The 19,042-nt window shown below is 42.0% G+C and overlaps 1 protein-coding gene across 1 annotated transcript in view; it reads left to right on the top strand.

Annotated features, from left to right (window-relative positions):
- Positions 1 to 19,042, top strand: part of TBCD (tubulin folding cofactor D) — a 114,636-nt gene that overhangs the window by 43,715 nt on the left and 51,879 nt on the right. The window contains exons 15-17 of the mRNA XM_086857208.1: positions 4,040 to 4,196; positions 12,983 to 13,040; positions 17,390 to 17,419. Of these exons, the coding sequence (XP_086713334.1) occupies positions 4,040 to 4,196; positions 12,983 to 13,040; positions 17,390 to 17,419 (245 nt within the window). The remainder of the gene's footprint in view (positions 1 to 4,039; positions 4,197 to 12,982; positions 13,041 to 17,389; positions 17,420 to 19,042) is intronic.

The raw sequence follows: 19,042 nt of genomic DNA, 5'->3' as shown, positions 1-19,042 counted from the left end.
TATGAGCCAGGACTGGTATCAAACAGTCTTTGGGGCAACATCCAGCTTAACCACCACCCCCTTCTCTCAGTCTGACAGCCAGCCTTTGCATTCCATGCTTTCCACCCCCAGCAGCCAGGCAGACAACAACCTCCTCTGCTGCCCTGCCGTGATTCATCACCAGAGCAGGTCTGTCCTGTGGGCTGGCTGAGATAGCTCCATGGAAAAACCACCACGTGACCATGTAATTAAAGACTCTCTTAATTCATTACGTAGTGAGAGAGCAAAGGGAGATTGCAGGCAGACAGAGCAGTCCTTGGCAGTCCTGGGGCTGCTGGGCCATGTGGAGGAGCCTCTGCCCAGCCCTGTGTGGGCTGGGGGCGACCAGGAGGTTACAGAAGCTCCAGAGACTTCAGCTGCTCGCTCCTCACATCCCTCCTGGGCCTGCAGGAGCCGTGCTGCTCTTCCTCCTTCCCTGGCAAACTCCTAATGAGGTCAGCCCCGGGGGCAGGAATGGCAGAGGAGAGGTCACCTGTGGGCGGTTTTTAGGCACTTGCCCTTGGGGATGTGATGTTGGAGCATCTCACAGGAACACAGAGAACTTTCCACAGCCAAAACAACACGTGCATCTTCTGATCCCCACTGGAGGCTTTGTCCTCTCGATCAAAGAGCAGATTCTGGAGTCAACAACTTATATAGAAAATGAGAACAATTCAGAGATGTTTGGAAGAATTTTAAACAAGTCCTTAGTTCTGGTAATGGGCCTAACCTGAACTTTCTGGTGTTTGCATCTGTGTTGGTCCAATAAATGTTAGTACAAGAGCCCTAATCAAGTTCCAGTTAGGAGCTGCCACTTTCCAGAGGCCGTGGAAGAGTGAGTGGCCTCAAACTTGATTTTCTGTACACGAGGGAGGCAGAGTCGTGTTTTTAGGAAACAACACACTGCAGATGTCTGCATCACTTCTTTTAAGCCTGAGGCTCACAAAGAGTCTGAACCTTCACTTCTGCACTGAGTTGGTTTTCACTGAAGAAAAATTGAAGAATAAAATTGTTATTCTTTGTGTTGAAAATAAGTTTAAGCTTCATCATTCATTAATTGTAGGTTTGTAGCTTCTCCTGCCATGATATTGTGCACAATACATCGTTCAGGAATAGCAAACATCCACTTTGTAGTACTTTTTCTTATATGATTTAAAAATAGAAGGATTTGCAATATATTTTTTATGGATTGAAACAGCTTCTCTGCCTAAACAGTCCCTATAAAAACATAATGCTTGTCTAAGATAACATTGACTTAATCTGTTTTAAGTTGCACATTTTAGTTTGAAACTAAATTCAGACAATTCTTACTTAACTCCAGATCCAATGGAATTCTGTATTAAATTAAACAAGGTTGACTTGACCTTTTTCAGTTTTCTTATGGAGACAAGGCCTAGGGCTGAGGAACAGGTTTTTGTTGTTTGTTTGACTGCTGTATTTGTATATTTTATATGATAAACATTGCACTAAATTAAAAAAAAAAAATTACTATGTGGAGTTAAAGTGACAAAGGGCTGTGGATGGCACACAGGTTGTAGTTGAGGTTGGTGTAAAGTATGTTTCTAAAGGACTAATGTAAAGGATCTTTCATTTAAATATATAGAATAGAACCTTTCAGTATCCAGTGTATCTCCCACAAGCTCCTTCACCAGACTTTTATTGTCTCTCACCTGCGCTGAGCATCCACCTGTGTAAAATCTGTTTAAAAAGCAGAACATCGCTGCAACCTGTCTCCAGCATGAGGAAAAAAAACCAACCCAACCCTGTTGTTTGTAATGCCAGAAGTTGTTTCTTTATTTTCCAAGGCTTGAGCACAAGGCTGTGCTGCAACTGCAGTGACGCTCTTGGGCATGGCAGGGTGGGGTGAAGCAGGTGCTTATTGATACCTTCAGGCTACAGGTAAAGGTGACTCTGTTTTCTTGAGCATTCACAGACCTGCACAGGTGGATTTTGTTTTAATAATCAGCTTGAGAGTGGGCACTATTTATCCTCTGGTTTTGGTGGCACACTTTTTTAAAATAATGGTAGATACCTTTGAAAGAAATGGAGATTGTAAAATGAAAGTTAAACTTTTAAAGTTAAACCTGTAAAGTTAAGGAGCAGTTCAGATCTTCTCCTTCGTGCATCTTCCAGCCTCCTACTTTTCAATAAAAAAGGCATGTTCAGATTTTCAAAAAAATCAAAGAATTTTGTCTCCTCCCTACCAAACTAAACTAAGTTTCTTCTGGAAGACTTTTTTTCTGAAGTTCTTGGATTTTTAAATCTGTGATTTTTTGGGTAAAGCGATTTTAGGTTAAGATTTGACATGGTGTTTGAGGAACTCCACAGCAAGAAATGAAGTTAAGCCTGGAATTTTGGGTAGTGTTTCTTTTGGATTTTTATAACTCTTGAAAACCCAACAAGGAATGCAATGCTGGACCTGCTTTTTTGAACACGCACACACTTGTGTCAAGAGCAGTTTTTATTCAGCATTTCCTATATGGCTCACCAGTAAATATTCAACCAGCAATAGCACAAAACTTTACCAGATACCCCCTAGATGAGTATTTCCTTTGTTGTGTTTCTAATTACCAGTGCTGCACACTTCACCTTGTTTCCCCTGTTAGTCCCAGCTCCCCAGAGCCCGCTGTTGTTTCCTTCCTTTTCTGTCCCCAGATGTAGGAAAAGGGCACCAGAGAGGTGTGAGAGCTCCAGCTGCCAACAGACCCTGCAGCATCACCACTGGCCCTGACAAACAGTTGGGTGTTGTGCCCAGCATTTGGGATATTGTAGTGCAAAAATACATTTTTTCTTTCACAGAGACAATGCAAATGTGAGGAGCTGCTGGAGGGGCCTCCTTTCCCCTTTTCCTTCCCTGCACAGAGGTGGGAGTGTGCTCACAGCTGTCGGAAGGAGCTGGAGCGGTCACTTGCGCTGAGGGAAACGTGCTGCAGCTTTGCAAAATTGCCTTTGGCACCTGCTTGAGTGTTCCTGTAGAACCAGCAAATTCCATTTTTCTCATCAGTTGATGCAGCAATTTTCAAAACAAGCTAGGCAGCATTTTTAAATACTTTCATTGCAGTTTCTTTAGGAACTGGGAAATATCCAGCAATCCATCCATCTCTGCTGTGTCGTTGTTCCAGAATGGGAATTGCACTTTCTCCCTTGTAGTGTTCATGCTCCTATTAGCCAAATCTCACCCATCCCTATATCTACTGCTTGATTTTCTTTAGCAGCTTGAAATGAATTTAAACAGCCTTTTAACACTTGACTTCTCCAGTCATGGTATCTATCTTTTTGTTAAAAGCAGCAGTACACAGTGATGAACAGCACATGGAAGTTTTAATTGTTTTGTGATTATATCCACTCAAGGATATCCAGGCACAGATTGCTAATGAAATACAGCTCAGTGATCCCATTTCTTGTTAATGGGATCACCTTGTGACAAGTATTTTCTAAGAAAAAAAGATGCATTTAATAAATTTGATACAAAGAAGAAAAATGAGAGAGAAATGTTTTTTTTTTTTTCAGAGGCTGTTGTTTCTGCAGACATTAGTCATTTAATAAAGTTGTGTCATCTAGAGAGAGAGAGAGATGTATTGAGATTTGCTATCTGGATGTGCAGATACCAAATGAAGGCCCTCTGGGGAGCCCTGCATTCATATTTCTTGAACTGTGGCAATGTGTTTCTAGACCGGTGTAAAAGAATTATCCTTACAGGTTTTGCAAGCTCTGTAGAAAAATGTTACTGACTCCTACACGTAGTGACTGGACAAGGGGGAATGGATTTAAACTGGCAGAGAGTGGGTTTATGTCAGATATCAGGAAGAAATTCTTCCCAGTGAGTGTGTGCAGGCCTGGCACAGGGTGACCAGAGCAGCTCTGGCTGCCCCTGGATCCCTGGCAGTGCCCAAGGCCAAGTTGGATGGGGCTTGGAGCAGCCTGGGACAGTGGAAGATATCCCTGCCATGTTAGGGGGGTGGAACAAGATGGTCTTGAAGGTCCTAATGTTGTTTTTTGTGGATTGTTTTTGCTGTAACAGTGGTTCCTGTGATGCTGAAGGCGCTGACGTACGATGAGAAGAGGGGGGCGTGCAGCGTGGGCTCCAACGTCAGGGACGCGGCGTGTTATGTGTGCTGGGCCTTTGCTCGTGCCTATGAACCTGCTGAGCTCATCCCCTTCATCAACCACATCTCAAGGTGAGCTGTGGCACTGGGAAACTCATACAGGTCACTTTTTAAATCTGTTCAAACTTAGGGTGTCTGCTAACACGTATGCTGAGAAATAAAGAATTGCGTATGGGTGGGATGGAGGTGACATAAACATATCTCAGTATTTCCTCTTCAGGTGTGGTGAATTCATTTCCCTCTGTTCACCTGTTTTTCAACGGAAAATCCAGAGAAACTCACTGTAAGGATAAGAGAAATTGGTGGAGGTTTTGGCAGGGTGTCATCTTTTGACCCACCTTCTCTGTGGGGAGCTCAGTGACATCAACTCAGGGAGTTTGAGAAGATTTGGAACCTTAGTTCAGTAGAGGTAGAAATAACAAACCCTTCTAAAATGGAGGAGTTGCTTTATGGAATCATAAAGAGCTGGAAATGTTAGGAGAAAACTTTAGGAAGAGGTTGTTTCTTATTTTTTCAGGTGTGTCTTGTTCCTAACAAGCCAAGATTCCTGGGACTTTGTCAGATGTGTTTTGTGCAAAGAATAAAGCATATTTATATTGACCAGCTTACAGCTTGCAAATTGAGCAGGTTAAAAGAACAAAGTGCATCACAGCTCTGCTTCTACACAAAATTTTCCTTTTGAAGTGTTCGAATTCAAAGATTATTTTGAATAAAAAATAAAACCACTTCCAGTTTCTGAAAGGGGTAAGAACCTTATGTAGCAATACTGAATTCTTAGTAACACAGCAGTTTTGATTAGTGGGGGTTTTATTATTACTAAGAAGATATTTGAGTTAAAGTTAACAAATACATGAGAGAATTTTTCCTCTTTTGATACCTTGTGGTTTTACAGAGCAGAGAAAAGTCCAGGATCTCACTTAGCAATGAATGGAAGTGCCTGGTGTAGTTCTTCTATCCTTGGTTTTGGTTTCAAAAGACTTTCAAAAGTAAAATCTTCAAGAGATTTCCAAATCTGTGCTACTGCAATGGTGGACTAGAAGTTGCTGCAACTTTTCACTTAATACTGTTGATATTTTTGCAGATACAAACTGGTTTTACCTTTTTTCTTTTGTCTCTTGTTCTCCCTCCTCCTTGGCTGTGGGATTCTCTCTTTATTGTTTGGTCTTTTTGTTGGTCACACACTGGCTGACATTTTGAGGTTTCTTAACAGGTGACTTGCACTGCAAACACACACAGGTGGCTTCTAACAGTTTCTTGGCACACTTTTAGTGCAGCCATTGACAGCGGCAGCTCAGGCAGCTTTGTCTCCATCAGAAGTGTTTTGATCAGTGGTCATTCAGTATTTTCTTCTTCAAAACAATAGAAAGAAGTTTGGACTATACGGTGACCTGTGGTTCTGGAGATCTGCTTTAATTTTTAGGGACTTCTTTGCTTCTGGATTACTGACAGAATTATTTCAATCTCATCCAAAAAGCCTTCTTTGCCATCACAGAGCTACCTACAGAGCTCAGCAGGTTCCCAAAGAATACATGATTGTTTCTTCTTTGAAAACAGTTTTAAAAGTTCTGTGAGACAATCTATAGATTAATCCATTTTTATTTTTTGCCCCTGTGTCCTGGCTGGTCTCTACTGTTTTTCACCTTTGTAGCTTCACTTTTTAGTGCTGGTCCTTCAATGCAAGGTCACTCATAAAGTGTCTGTCCTGTGGTACTTGTTCCTGGTGTTTTTTGGAGACCTTGATAAAACTCTCCTGTCTAAGAACCTGCTTTCAACTTCTTAAGGCCAAGCACCATTTTACTTCCATTTTTTCCACAGAGAGTAGACAAGAAATGCTGGGACATTTTTGCCTTGTTTCTCTCATAAAGTGTTTCATGGTGCTTTGATGATGGTTCATCTACACTGGCATAGATTGTAAAGGAAGGGATCCTGGTAACTCTGAGCTGTGCTAGGATGTGATTCCATCCACTGTTTTGGGATAACTTCTGGAAAGAGAATGTGGAGCTCCAGGATAGCCCTGCTTCACTTTGGCATGCTAGCAACAGTGACATTTGCCACAGTCAGTTATTAATAAGATATTTTATTTTGAAGGGTCATATTTAACTCACTTCTAGCTGAGTTCATGGTAAATTATATGTAGTATGAAATTCTTAACCGAGGGTACCTGAAGATGTACTTGCACAGTGAAATAATCCCATGAGTACAATTTTGTATTCTTGTTTTTAATCTGACCAGCACTAATGGTAGCAGTGAGGGCATGCTGTCACCCGTGACCAAAGTGGGAACAAGTGGCTCCGGCTGGGTGGTAGCAGCTCTGCAGAGTTACATTTGTGTTCTCACTGCCAGCAAATCTTTAGTCTTGGTATGGCCAGACTCATCCTGAAGTCTGCTTCAAATCTGGTAATTTTTCTAGATTGGTCAGCAGATTGGTGAAAATAAAACCTCTGCTTCTGTCCACTGAGTTGCAAAACTCAGTTTATTTTAAGGTTTCTTTTAAGGTTGGACAAGGTTGTTGCTTGTGGAAACTTAAGAAAACCCAATTGTGAATATTCAAGCCTTCCCTTTATCAGAATTCTGATCTGTTCTGTTTATCAGAACTTTTCTTCTGCTCATGATACTTTGAGCAATATATTTCATATTTTATCCCTTTCCCCCTGCCATACTGCAGTGTTGGTCTCCATAGGCTTGGTGTGGGTTTACCCTTGTGATTTTTCAGGGTTTGTGGTATTTAGTTTTATGGTCACAAAGGTGTTGGTGGGACCTCTGGAACAGATGTTTACACCAGGAGGTTGTGTTTCTGAAGAAGCTTGTGTCCTTCCAGCCTCTTCTGAAAACAAATTCTTTTCTTTTCAGAAAAGTGTCAAATGACAATATTTGAGATCCCTCTGCCTTAGGTAGTAAAACCAATGAGTGCTCTGGCTGTGCTATGACAACTTCAGTTGTTGGGAATAAATTGGTGGGATGAAGAGAAACACGAAGTGAAAGCTGAAAATTGCTAATGAACATCTGTAAGGTGTTGTGGTTTGTAATATCTTCATTTTCCAACAAAGCTGCAAAGTATTTTAGCAAGTATTAATGCTACACAAGGCTTTACTTAAAAATCTTCATCGTTATAGTGGCCATTCCTTTTCTAAATCAACTCTCAAAGGTAGAATTGCCACTCCAAAGAGAAATGGTGAAAAAAAAAAATCAAATAAAGTATGACACACAGTTTCACCTATTGTGTCAGCAAGCCGATAATTACACACGGCTTTTTTTTAAATCTAGCCTTAGGTGTGTCACTGTTTTACTTAAAGAAGAGTCATACTTCTAGCCACAAGCAAATTGTTGCTACCCTTAAAAAAATGCAGCACTCAGCATCTTGAAACAAAGTGCATAATGTCCATTGTGAGCTGAATTACACAGCAAAAACATCTGCCTGGATAAGAATACACACTGTTAGAGAAAAATAGTAAACACCTTCCAAAACTGTGATGAGTGATTGCAGTCCTGAACTGCTGGCTGTGCTTAGTGCTGGGAATTGCACAAGGTTTATCCTGCACTCGGTGTTCAGCTGCTGGAAGCACATGGGACCCACTTAGGTACCCAAATACATAAACTGGGTCCTGCCCTAGGTTCCCTTAACAGCAGTTACAGATTAAAGCACAGGGTGATTTGCAGGGGATTCTTTTTTCCTTTTCTTGTATCATTATGTAATTGAAAGACATTGTGTTTTCAGCAGTCAAGGAACATAAAAATTTGACTTTGGACCAGTGAAAAATCACTTTAAACTGCATGAAGTCAGATTTTTTTTAGTAAAATTTCTGACAGTGCTTTAAAATAGATCCTTCTCTCCGTATTCACTGTCAGCTGATTCTTCCCTGTTTTTTTGATGAATGTTCTCTTCAGTGATGAAATTGGCAGAATATTGAAGTTGCAAACTTAGATTGCTGTAGATCATAGATCAGCCCTTCTCCTTCCTGACCTTGCCACTCTTTTAAGAAAAAATAAAAAGGCAGAAAAAAGATAGAGAAGACTTACTGGAAATACGTGCCCAAGAGTATTTCTAATAGCCCTTGCTTGTATTTTTCCATGCCAGTTTTTTTTCCCAATCCGTATTTCAACAAGATACACTTGCTCACATCTGCTTAATGGTTTGTTAAAGTCTAGTTAAACTGGTTTCTAAAACCTTGCCTCATCTATTCAAACTACAAGACCACGAAAATAAAATTCCTGGCAATGTAGATGAAACTTCACTTCTTTTGCAGGACCATGTTGCCTTTTTTTGAGATGCAGACACTGAAGTTGCTGTTCAAGCATATCATTATAAAAGCACTACTTGACTGAACTTTGTTTCTCTCCCAGTCTCTACATGCAGCCTCTCTTTTTAAACTTACCTATGAGGAAAGTGAAACAGATTTTAATGACTTGGAAATGCTGGTAATTTGATTCCTGCCCCCTTGGGTGTGGAAGTTGCTGTCTGTGAAGTGGCAGGTGCACAGTAGGGAGCTGAACTGTTTTGTTTAAAACCTAAACAGAAAATAAAAAGGAAAACATACTTGCACTCTGTAATACAATTAGAGTGATTAAATGGTTGCTGGCTACCTGAACTGTGTGGAGCTGTGCAGGGTGCAGGTTCCTTTGCCTGTTGAGGCTGGTGAGGGGGGGGCAGGAGCTGGGATCTGTTGGGGTCTGTGACTTGTTGGGATCTGTGATCTGTTGGGTTTTGGGACCTGTTGGGATCTGGGACTTGTTGGGATCTGGGACCTGTCTCCGTGCAGCAGAGCACAGGCACACGCTGTGGGTGCAGGGCACGAGGGCGGGCAGCCTTGGCTTCCCTGGGGTGCTGCCTGCCTTTGGGAGGGGGGAGCAGGCAGGTGTGGCTCAGGATGGATGATGGAGCTTGCTCCAGGGCAGGCTTGTCCTGCAGAACTGGGGAAATCTGAAGCATTGCTTTGAGCTATGTCTTGTACTGTGATGAAATATGGAGAATGGCTTTCTGCTGTTATGTACCTGCAGAGGAGAGCTGGGTGCTGAAGGCACTTGGGTAAAATGACCTCCTGCAGGGGTATCACAGACTTCCCTTCCCTTCCCTTCCCTTCCCTTCCCTTCCCTTCCCTTCCCTTCCCTTCCCTTCCCTTCCCTTCCCTTCCCTTCCCTTCCCTTCCCTTCCCTTCCCTTCCCTTCCCTTCCCTTCCCTTCCCTTCCCTTCCCTTCCCTTCCCTTCCCTTCCCTTCCCTTCCCTTCCCTTCCCTTCCCTTCCCTTCCCTTCCCTTCCCTTCCCTTCCCTTCCCTTCCCTTCCCTTCCCTTCCCTTCCCTTCCCTCTCTTTTCCACATGTGTATTTCCTACATTTTCACCATTTAAATTCAAATTTTTGGATTGGAATAACCCACTGGGAGCTCTATGTGAGCTGGGTTAGACTGCAAAAGCAGGCAGTGTGGAAATGGAAATGGGAATGGCCCCAGCATTTCTCCTTCTCCTTAGACCTTCTCCTAGATAAACAGGAGGAATTGAATCCGAGTCATCTGCAGTGTGGCTGGAGCTGGTCCTTGTACTTGCTTCTTCCCCTGTGTGGCTCCTGCAGTGGTGTAACACAGCTCCATGAGATAAGTGAACAGGGGAGCTGCTCTGGTCTCAGAAATTAAAACCCCTGAGTCTAGTTGTGTTTTTATCACCCTGCTGTCTGTGTAGCCCTCCCAGGTGGGCACTGGTGTGATTGGAGAGGTGCAGAAGGGGCTGTTTGCAGCAGCAGTGCTCAGCAGACCTGATGCTGACTCTGGTCTCCCCTCCTTTCTTTAATTTGCTTGGATTGCTCAAACCCACTTTGCTTGTGGTTACTGTGCCTTTCCCTTTCCTAATGTACAGCAGGGAGGAGAGTTTGCTGTCCTGTTACCCTTTCTAGGGGTCAGGAAGGAAATTTTGGTTTTGTACCAAATACACAAGAGGTTTGAGAGTTTATTTTTCTCCTCCCACAGCTTCAGGGTGACACACTGGAATTGATGGCAGCAGATTCCCAGGGAACAGCAGTAGGATCAGCTTCTTGCTGCTTGTGGCTAGTGGAGACTGGAAGTGCCTGCTACAGGTGGTAAAGGGAATTCAGGTTTATTGCTGGTACACCTGGTGCTTGTAAGATGAGGGCAACTGGTGTTTGTGCTCATTTCTGTGTTCTGATGTCTCTCACCTGGCCTACCTCTGCCCCCTGGTTCTTCCCACCTTGTCAGGGAAGGGAATGAGATCCACACGGGCTGGGGAGTGCCCACTGACATACTTTGAAAGTCCTTCTAACTTTCCCTGGAGCCAGTTAGGTGAGTCCTTGGGGGAGCAAGGAAGTGATAATGAGAAAGGGAGAACTATTAGTTGACTGATAAATTGCAACTTCCTTTTTAATGTCTTTTGGTTGTTTATTGTTCACTTAACTGCTGCCAAGCATGCAGGCTCCATATCCCTCAAGGAGCCAGGAAAGGTGTGCCATGGGGACTGGAGGGTGCAAAGGAGCCAGGAAAGGTGTTCCATGGGGACTGGAGGGTGCAAAGGAGCCAGGAAAGGTGTTCCATGGGGGCTGGAGGGTGCAAAGGAGCCAGGAAAGGTGTTCCATGGGGACTGGAGGGTGCAAAGGAGCCAGGAAAGGTGTTCCATGGGGGCTGGAGGGTGCAAAGGAGCCAGGAAAGGTGTTCCATGGGGACTGGAGGGTGCAAAGCCGTCCTCTGCTCCGCCTGGCAGCGGGCAGGTGTGGTGCACTTGGGGCAAGTCAAGACACAATCCTTTTGAGTAGCTTAAAAAAATATCCCACTTGGTTTGACATAAACAGTTTCTTTATGTTAGGAAATCCTGGTGCAGTATCACATAAACTCCCACGACAAAGCAGACAGGTGAAGACACCTTAGAGGTGTTCCACCCTCCACACTGAGCCTGGCCTTGTGGAGGATGTGCCTGTGCTTCCCAGTGGGAATTATCCTGAAAATAGTATTTGTGGAGTTTGAGAAGTTACTTCCTTAAAAGGAGTAACATGAACAGTGACTGCAGTATGATTTAGGAATATAAGGGGACAATGATAGAATTCCTGGCGTTGTTATTTTGCTTCACACAGTGGTTGCAGCACCGAGTGACTCAGGTGCCATCACAGACAATGTGTTGCTTTGCTTACACAGCTTTGTCTTAATGTAACAGAAAATTAAGAAAAATTGGAAAAGTACAATGTGATTATGAGATGAGCTCTTGCTCATGCAATGAAGCAGCACTCAGGATTCTGAGTTTCTTGCTGTGATCAGGGGCTTTTTGTGGTTGTGTTTGTTTTTCGTCTCTTCAGAAAAGACCAATATTGAAATACTGCATAACTAACAAATTACTGTTCTAGCTTCTAGTCCATATAACCAGAAATATCAGGCAGAAATTCGCTTCTTTTTGGTTTCCTGGATTATTTTCCTCCAATTCCTTTAGTCTTGAAAATTCTCTAATTAAAACATTTATGGAAGCTAGTCATATCATTAAAATTATATACTTCTTAAGTGTCCTTTTAAAATCATTTTTAAGTCTCTGTGTGTGCCAGAGAATTAGCAAGCATGGTATGAATGAAGAGTGTGTATCTGACCCAGCAGTTTTTCAGCAGTGAGACATGTGTGCTGCTTCCTGATGGAATGCTTCCTGAACATCTGCTCTTCCAGGCTCTGTTGTTTGGATGATCTCCTCTTTCCTCTTGTCTTTGTGGCAGAGAGGGGTATTGCTCCTGCAGGTAGCAGTAAGAAAGCATTAACTGTCTTTAGAACACTTTATTGGGGCTTGTTTTCATTTCATTCTGGCTTTCTGTCTCCTGTTTTCCCTAATGGAGATAAACTGAAATTACAGAGGCCAAGCTGACTGTGCATTTCAGAGAACTGGAACAACACAGTATTCATCACTGTAGGGAACTGATAGCCACTACCCAGGGAAGTTTGATATTATCAGTGTAATTAATATCCTTATGCTGAAGCAAAGCTATCTTGAATTTACTTTTCAGCCAGTATTTATTTCCGGTTTTGCCTGGAGTCAATAAATCATGTAATGAAGAGTTTCAGGGTTTGAAAGGAATAATTTTCTGCTTAAATGATTCTCCTGAAGTGATGTTTATTTGTTGCTGAAGTTAATTGAATGCTGGAGGTGGATTTCTAAAGCTGCAGACTGCGTGTCCCAGGATATATTCTCTCTCCTGTGTTGTGTAGCACATCTTTGAACAGCAGTTCTTTTGAGGCAGAAGAATTACCCTGTGCAGGGTCACCAGACTTCATGCATGAAGAAATTGTTTCATGTAATCATCCTTCTGTCTCTACAGGTCACCCTAAAACACTGCTTTGCAGTTCATCTTGCAGGTTACTTTTTATCAGGATTTGCATGTTGTTTGATTTTTGTGCCTTACAGGATATGACTGTTCTTGTGGAGATAACTGCAGCTTTCCATTGCTTCACCTTGTGTTGTGTTTAAACCTTACACAAGACTTGCTGTACATTTGGCTATTGAGAAACTGTATTTCCAAGTTTTAATTTAAAATTGCACTGAGTCTCACATTAGACACGATTATGTCCAAGTCTTAAACCATTTTGGTTCAAACCATTTTGGTTTCTGCTCCATTTAAAACAGAAACCTTTCTGTGCAGTAAAACATGTTTGTGTATTCCATAAATTACTTTGATACAGTGGGGTGGCTATTGTGCTGTGGGAAATCCACAGAGGAACAAGAAAGTACAAGGTTACTTCAACTCAGATTTTAGTTCAGGCTCGTATTTGTAAATAATACACTCCTTAGAAGATGTGCTGCCTGTTCTGCTTAGAAGGCTAAATGTTGAAATGATGGCATTGCACATTTCTTTTCATGTATTTGGTACTAATGCTCAATGTTTTATTTCCTCAGTGCACTGGTTATTGCTGCAGTATTTGATCGTGATGTTAATTGCAGAAGAGCTGCTTCTGTAAGTTACCACATTCCACCTTCCATGCCTCTGTTATTTTTTTGTTTGTTTCATTTAATAATTTCTAAACTTGACTATGTAGAACTACGTTAAAGAAGCAAAATACTATGTTGGGAGCAAAAAAGTTTCTTTAAATCCTTAGAAGTATCATGTGAATTTAGATGTTAAATTATAAAATCCACAGATGCACATCTTGGTTTATGGCCACAGTTAACAGTCTGCTGTATTGCTGTCATGATGAACAAGATAAAGTATCAAAGAAAGAATTATTTAGCATTTTTTAATCACAAGACAAAAGTCACAGTCAGAAGGGTCCTACATAATACACAGATATTAGCTCTTTTGCAAGTCTTCAAGCTGAGTTTTGTGGGGTTACATTTTAATCATGATAAGTTCAAAATTTCTAGAATTATCTCTCTCCTTAAACATATTATTAATTGTTCTATAAAACTCTTTCCACAGGACTGAGAATTTTTAAAAGAGTGAAAATCCATTAGTCAGATACTGCTAGGCAGTGAATAGAATTGACACCAAAGTATATTCTGTGGAAACTTTTTGTAGAAAATATTTATGCTGTTGAGTGTTCTTAAGAGAAATGATGGAGAATTACATATTTCTATAGTTACAGAATTTGAGAAGAAAGAATGGACATCTAATCTATGAGAATTTAAGTCTGTATGTGGTAGATATTGAACTTGCTGTCTTTAAAAATAAAAAGAGCATGAATGGTATCTTCTAACAGAGAAACCAAATTATACAGATGTAAAAATCTTCACCTTATAACTGTATGAACTCAAACTAGGAGCACAGAGGGTCTGCCAAAGAACCAAATGTATCTGTTCCTGACAATAAATGTCACTGTGGATGTGTTAAACAAAAAAAACCCAAACAAACAAAAAAGCAAAACAACAAAAAAACCCAATAAAAACCCCCAAACCAACAAAAACAACACTCTTTGCAATATGCACATTACCAGATCTGTCTTTTTTGACTGAAATTTTGAAAGCTGATGTGTTTAAACCATCAGGAGGGTTTCTCAGGGATACCTGGATAGCATCCTTACTTTTTGTAGCCACACCTCTGCTGGTTTTGAAGCTGCTGAATGAAGCTGCAGCTTAATTGCTGGGAAGTGAGTCAGTGCTTGAGCAACCCCAGCACAGCTCCTGGGTCTGAAGGTGCTCAGACCAGAGCAAGCCAAGGTGCTGCAGGTTGCTGAGCAGTGCTAGAACTCTTCCCATAGTGTACAACTAATGAATATCAGCAATGCTGCTTCCCCCAGGCTTCAACTCCTTCGTTTTAGAAACTGTAGAATTTGCCATTCTTGGCCAATTTAAGACCCTTTTTTCAGATCAGTTCCTTAGAGGAATTTGTTTTCCTGAGAGCTGCTCTAAACATTAGGGAGCATAGGTTGTGAAAAGTGCATTATTTGTGTGATCCCTAGGATCTGTCCTTGGAATCAGGGTTTATATGGACACCAAGGAGAAATCTTTATAACACAATTGCCACTACAGGTGTGCTGCTTACCTTTGGTGGCTTGGTTTAATTGTCCTGTGTGATCATCAGTGTGTTTCTACACTTAAACTGGTAGTTTGACCCTGAGCTGTGTCCTAAACCAGCCAGACTAAAGCTGACAGCTTAGTGCAGCCTGAGCATTTGTATTTCTAATTAAAACACCCAGCACATTTTTCCTCATTTTCCTTTTCTGCTGTAGTCCAGGCTCCTGAGCTGTCTGCAAGTCAGCTACCTCCAGTCTCATTAATTTTATCACTTGTACTTTCTAATTTGGAGCTGGTCAAAATTTGGAATAGCTGTTTGATGGACTTTTATGGAATTACTAAAGCCTTTTCTCTTATTTTAGAAAGGCAAAGAAATATTTTGTGTTTACCAGCTGTTATTACAATTTTGAAGAAAAATACCTGGGAGTGCTAAATATTTCCAATCATTACTACAGTTAAACACATATTTAAATAAACAACAGGTTTTACTAGATTTTCCATCTCTTACAATATGCAATATATTATAATGCAGAGCACCAATAAAATAAAATGGTGAATAGAGACATTTTGAACCCTGAGGTTAGAGAGAATAGAACAAGACTCTGCTTTTGAAGCTCCACAAGCATTCTGGGCTGGCTTGTGCAACTCTTTCATGAGTAATCAGTATAAGGAATAATCAGATGAATAAGTGATGTTGAATTGGACTCTATTCAGCTCTGACATCTCAAAGAGAGGCTTTTCCCCCTCTCTTGTTTCACTGATAGTATTTAAACTAAATATTTTTAGGGAATGTTGTGATATTTTTTTCAGTTTTTGTGGGAAACAGGAGTGTTCAGGTTGCCAGACTAGTTGGTCACCTTGGTTCTGATCTCCTGGAGTCTTTAAATTAGTATCTTTGTATCCAGTTTTTCTATCTCCAGAAGGGGATTGTATAAAAACTGAAAAATTACTCTCACAAAACACTTGAAGTGCTTGGCATCTCTTAGGAATTTGGCATCTTTTAGAAATTTTAGGGCTTTACAGATTTTGTAACATTTAGGCACTTGTCTGAGCAGCACATTTTTAAATGACATTGTAATGCAGTGGTTAAACTGTGAAATCCCTTGGATATGATAGAGAATGTCATCCTCAGTGAAATGTTCCTGTGCTGACTAAAAAAGAGTCTCAGTAACATAAAATATAGAATCATTTAAGTGAGAAAAGACCTTTAAGATCATCAGGTCCAACTGTTAACCCAGCACTGCCAAGTCTACCACTAACCCCATTAGAGTGGGATTCTGGACACACCAGAGTTACCAGAAAATCCATTCTGCATCCCAAACATACCTTTTTTTATGGAATGGGCTAAAAGATTATCACCCAATTGCTTTCTTTTCACCAAGGGGGAGCTCAGAGCTGCACAACTGGCTACAGGTTAATGAGATCTGTTTGATCTCCAGAGGGTGCATAGCATAAAATACAGCCTGTGCCCACAGGAATGCATTGAGGGTAGCATAAAACAGGACCTAAAGCTGGAAGTAGGAAGAGATGAATGCTGCAGAGTGACAGGCACCGCTGTCCTGGCTTGGGAGCAGAGATGAGGAGGAGAGGAGGGCAAAAGGCCCATGGCAGCAGCAGGGCTGCAGCATCCAGCCAGGAGCAGCCCCAGGGCAGCGCTGCATCCCCGGCTGCTGCCCCATCCCGGCTGGATGTGCTGCCCGGGGGCACTGCTGGCAGGGCTGGACTCCATCCCAGCCCTGAGTTGCAAACAGCAGCTTCACCTGCCTGGGCAGGTCTGCAGGGGCTGCAGGCAGGAGCCTGAACAGGCAGCAGCAGCTCGGGAGCGCTCCGGGAGGCTCCGGCTCCATCCCGGCTGGCGTCAGCCCTCGCTCCACCTGCAGAGTGTGATCCTCGGGAGCCAGCTCAACCTGTTGTTGTCACAGGTGGATTACCACAGGGCTGCTGCGCTTCTGGAGGAAATACAGAAGCTCTGGCTGCCCAAATTCTTGTGGCATTTCGGTAAACATTAGGAGCTTTCCCCCTGTTCATTAAATATCAGTTAACAAGTGTTGTCCATCGGTGGAAAGCTGTGTGTGCAGAGAGAGCAGCAGTTCCATGGAGAAGTGTCCAGATAATGATGATCTCTCCTCTCTTAAGAGTTAAAATTCACAGAAGTTTTTAATAGTGATTAGGATTTTATGGCCTTTAAAGGGATAAAAATAATGGACTTTCTTGCAAGAGAGAAAATTCAAGTAGGGAATTAAGTAGGTTTTCTTCTGAATGCCATACAAATAGACAGGTTAACTTTATAGTTGTTGTCATTGCATTTTTGCAAGATTTTGAGTTTCTTTAGTGCAAAATACAAGAAATATACATGAATTTCATCTTCAGATTTTACAAGCCCAATGTTTCAGTGTCCTTTCAGACACAAACCCTACAGATCAGTATTGCAGTCTCAATGGTTTCTGCCTGAAGTTTTCACTGACAAAAAATTAAACTTTGCCCACTCTCAGCAAAGGATGTTGAAGTCAGACAAGAGTGAGTTGCCTCAGTTGCTGTTGTCTACAGGCATTGACTTTCCATCCCAGGGCCAAGCCTCGTGTCACTACTCCCAGGCCCTTGTGTGGGTGTGACGAGTTTAATAAACCTGCATTCTCAAACTGCTGCCGTGCAACGTTCGGCTCCAGGAGCAGCACAACGTGGGGATGCACAAACAGAAAAGCCCCACGGGCTTGTTCTACTGACAAAGTTTACTTTATTTAAAACAGAAAAGCCATGGGTCATTTATATTGTTGTGTGTTTTGAATTCATCATCTGGTGTTTATCAAAAAGCAAACCTGACTCGTTTTGGTGTGTTTGTTCTCTGTTCCTCAGGCTGCCTTCCAGGAGAATGTTGGGAGACAGGTATGGTGACTTCCCTGCATCTTCATTCATTTGTGCCTTGGAGGTTACTGGAAGCGTGGAGTGCCTAAAATCAAAATTAGACACTGTGGCTTCAGAAAAATTGAGTGAAAGAATGTCACAAAATAATGGTTTTCATTATGAGCAGCTAGTTCTTGTGGAATATTTTTCTGAGGTGTGAATTTTATTTTAGTATTCCAGTTTGGGAAGAAAATGAGCTTACTGGTAATTTTCAGTCCTCCAGAAAAGCAAAACCAGCATTTGATCTGGTTATTGTACACCCTGGAAAGTACAGTGCTTTTAAAGCAGGAAAAGTGCAGGGTTTTGGTTATTTTTTTTTTGTTTCATTGATTTTCTAGTTTTCAATAGAAGCAGAACAGCTGAAGTGGGCTGTGCAATCATTGCTGTGGATGGTAGTTCCACAGTAAACAAAGCTCAAGAGTCTTCAACTCAGTTTTTGGGCTTGTCTCTTATACCATCTAGATATTTTGAGAAAACTGCTATCTTTGGAGGTACCCAAGTCCTTTGATAAAAAGTATTGTAGTGGGTTCCTATGTAACTTAGCAATATTTAAATAGTTAAAATCCTGAAGACAACTTTGATTTTCAAACTTGGAGGAGAAGCAAATAGGGTAAAGCCTTGGATTTACTGGCTTCTCACCAGGAATTAATAAAGCTGAATATACAACTAAGAGAGAGAGAGAGAAAGTGTGGGGAGGAATGGTTCAGTCAGTGTATTCCTGTAGGGAACAGAGTAGGGCATGTGAGCATGCTTAAAGCAATTTTGTTATCAATATACTGCCCTTTAAAGGATCTTTGTTGAAATGCTGTCACCTGACAACATTCCTGAAAATCTCTCTGTTCATGTAATTCCTTTAGAACTCTGGCTGTTAAACCATCTGTTCATGTTCAGTGTGTATTTCTAGACAGAAGTAAGTTAATAGCAGAGAAAGGGTGCAAGAAGAAGAGAGTGGGGATTTTTGGTGACCTGCCCCAGCTGGGTCTGTGATAAACAGAAGCCAGGGTGACTCTTCCTGGCTCTGCAGCTCCTGCCCTGGAGAGCTTGGGCATCACACAGCAGCCCAGCCTGATCCCACTGAACGAGTAAATAACACCTTAGCCTGACTTAGCTCTAGGGGAGAGAGGGCTCCTGGGTGCTGCAGGTTTAGAAGTGCTTCATGTAGCAAAAATTCTGTGGGGTTTTTTTTAATATTTATTAATCAGAGGAGTGCAGACCGTGTTAGTTTACAGCCAGGAAGGTTCCTTACAGCCTCTGCTTTGACCCACAACTCAAATGTGTCATCAAATAATGATGATTTCAGTCTGTGTTGGCACATCAGCAGTGAAACAGTTTTCATGGCATGGAGGAGCTGTCAAGCTCCAGCTGCTTCCTGCAGAAGGTCAGAAGTTTTACTTGCTGAACCATTCCTTGGTGCCTAGGAAAATGGGTTACTTAATGAGTAGATCCACCCTCTGGAGTTCACACTGTGTTGAAAGAGACACCCTTTCTCTGGATTGGAAGGAGCTAAAACATATTCTCCACCTGAGGTAATAATGCTGATACTAAATAGGTAGAGAAGAAGGTTGCCCTCGCTTGTTCCTTGGTTCCTGCTTCCTTCAGCTTTGT

Source organism: Cyanistes caeruleus, chromosome 19 (assembly GCF_971803275.1).
Source record: "Cyanistes caeruleus chromosome 19, bCyaCae1.hap1.1, whole genome shotgun sequence".
Lineage (NCBI taxonomy): Eukaryota > Metazoa > Chordata > Aves > Passeriformes > Paridae > Cyanistes > Cyanistes caeruleus.
This window is presented reverse-complemented; position numbering and strand designations above follow the sequence as displayed.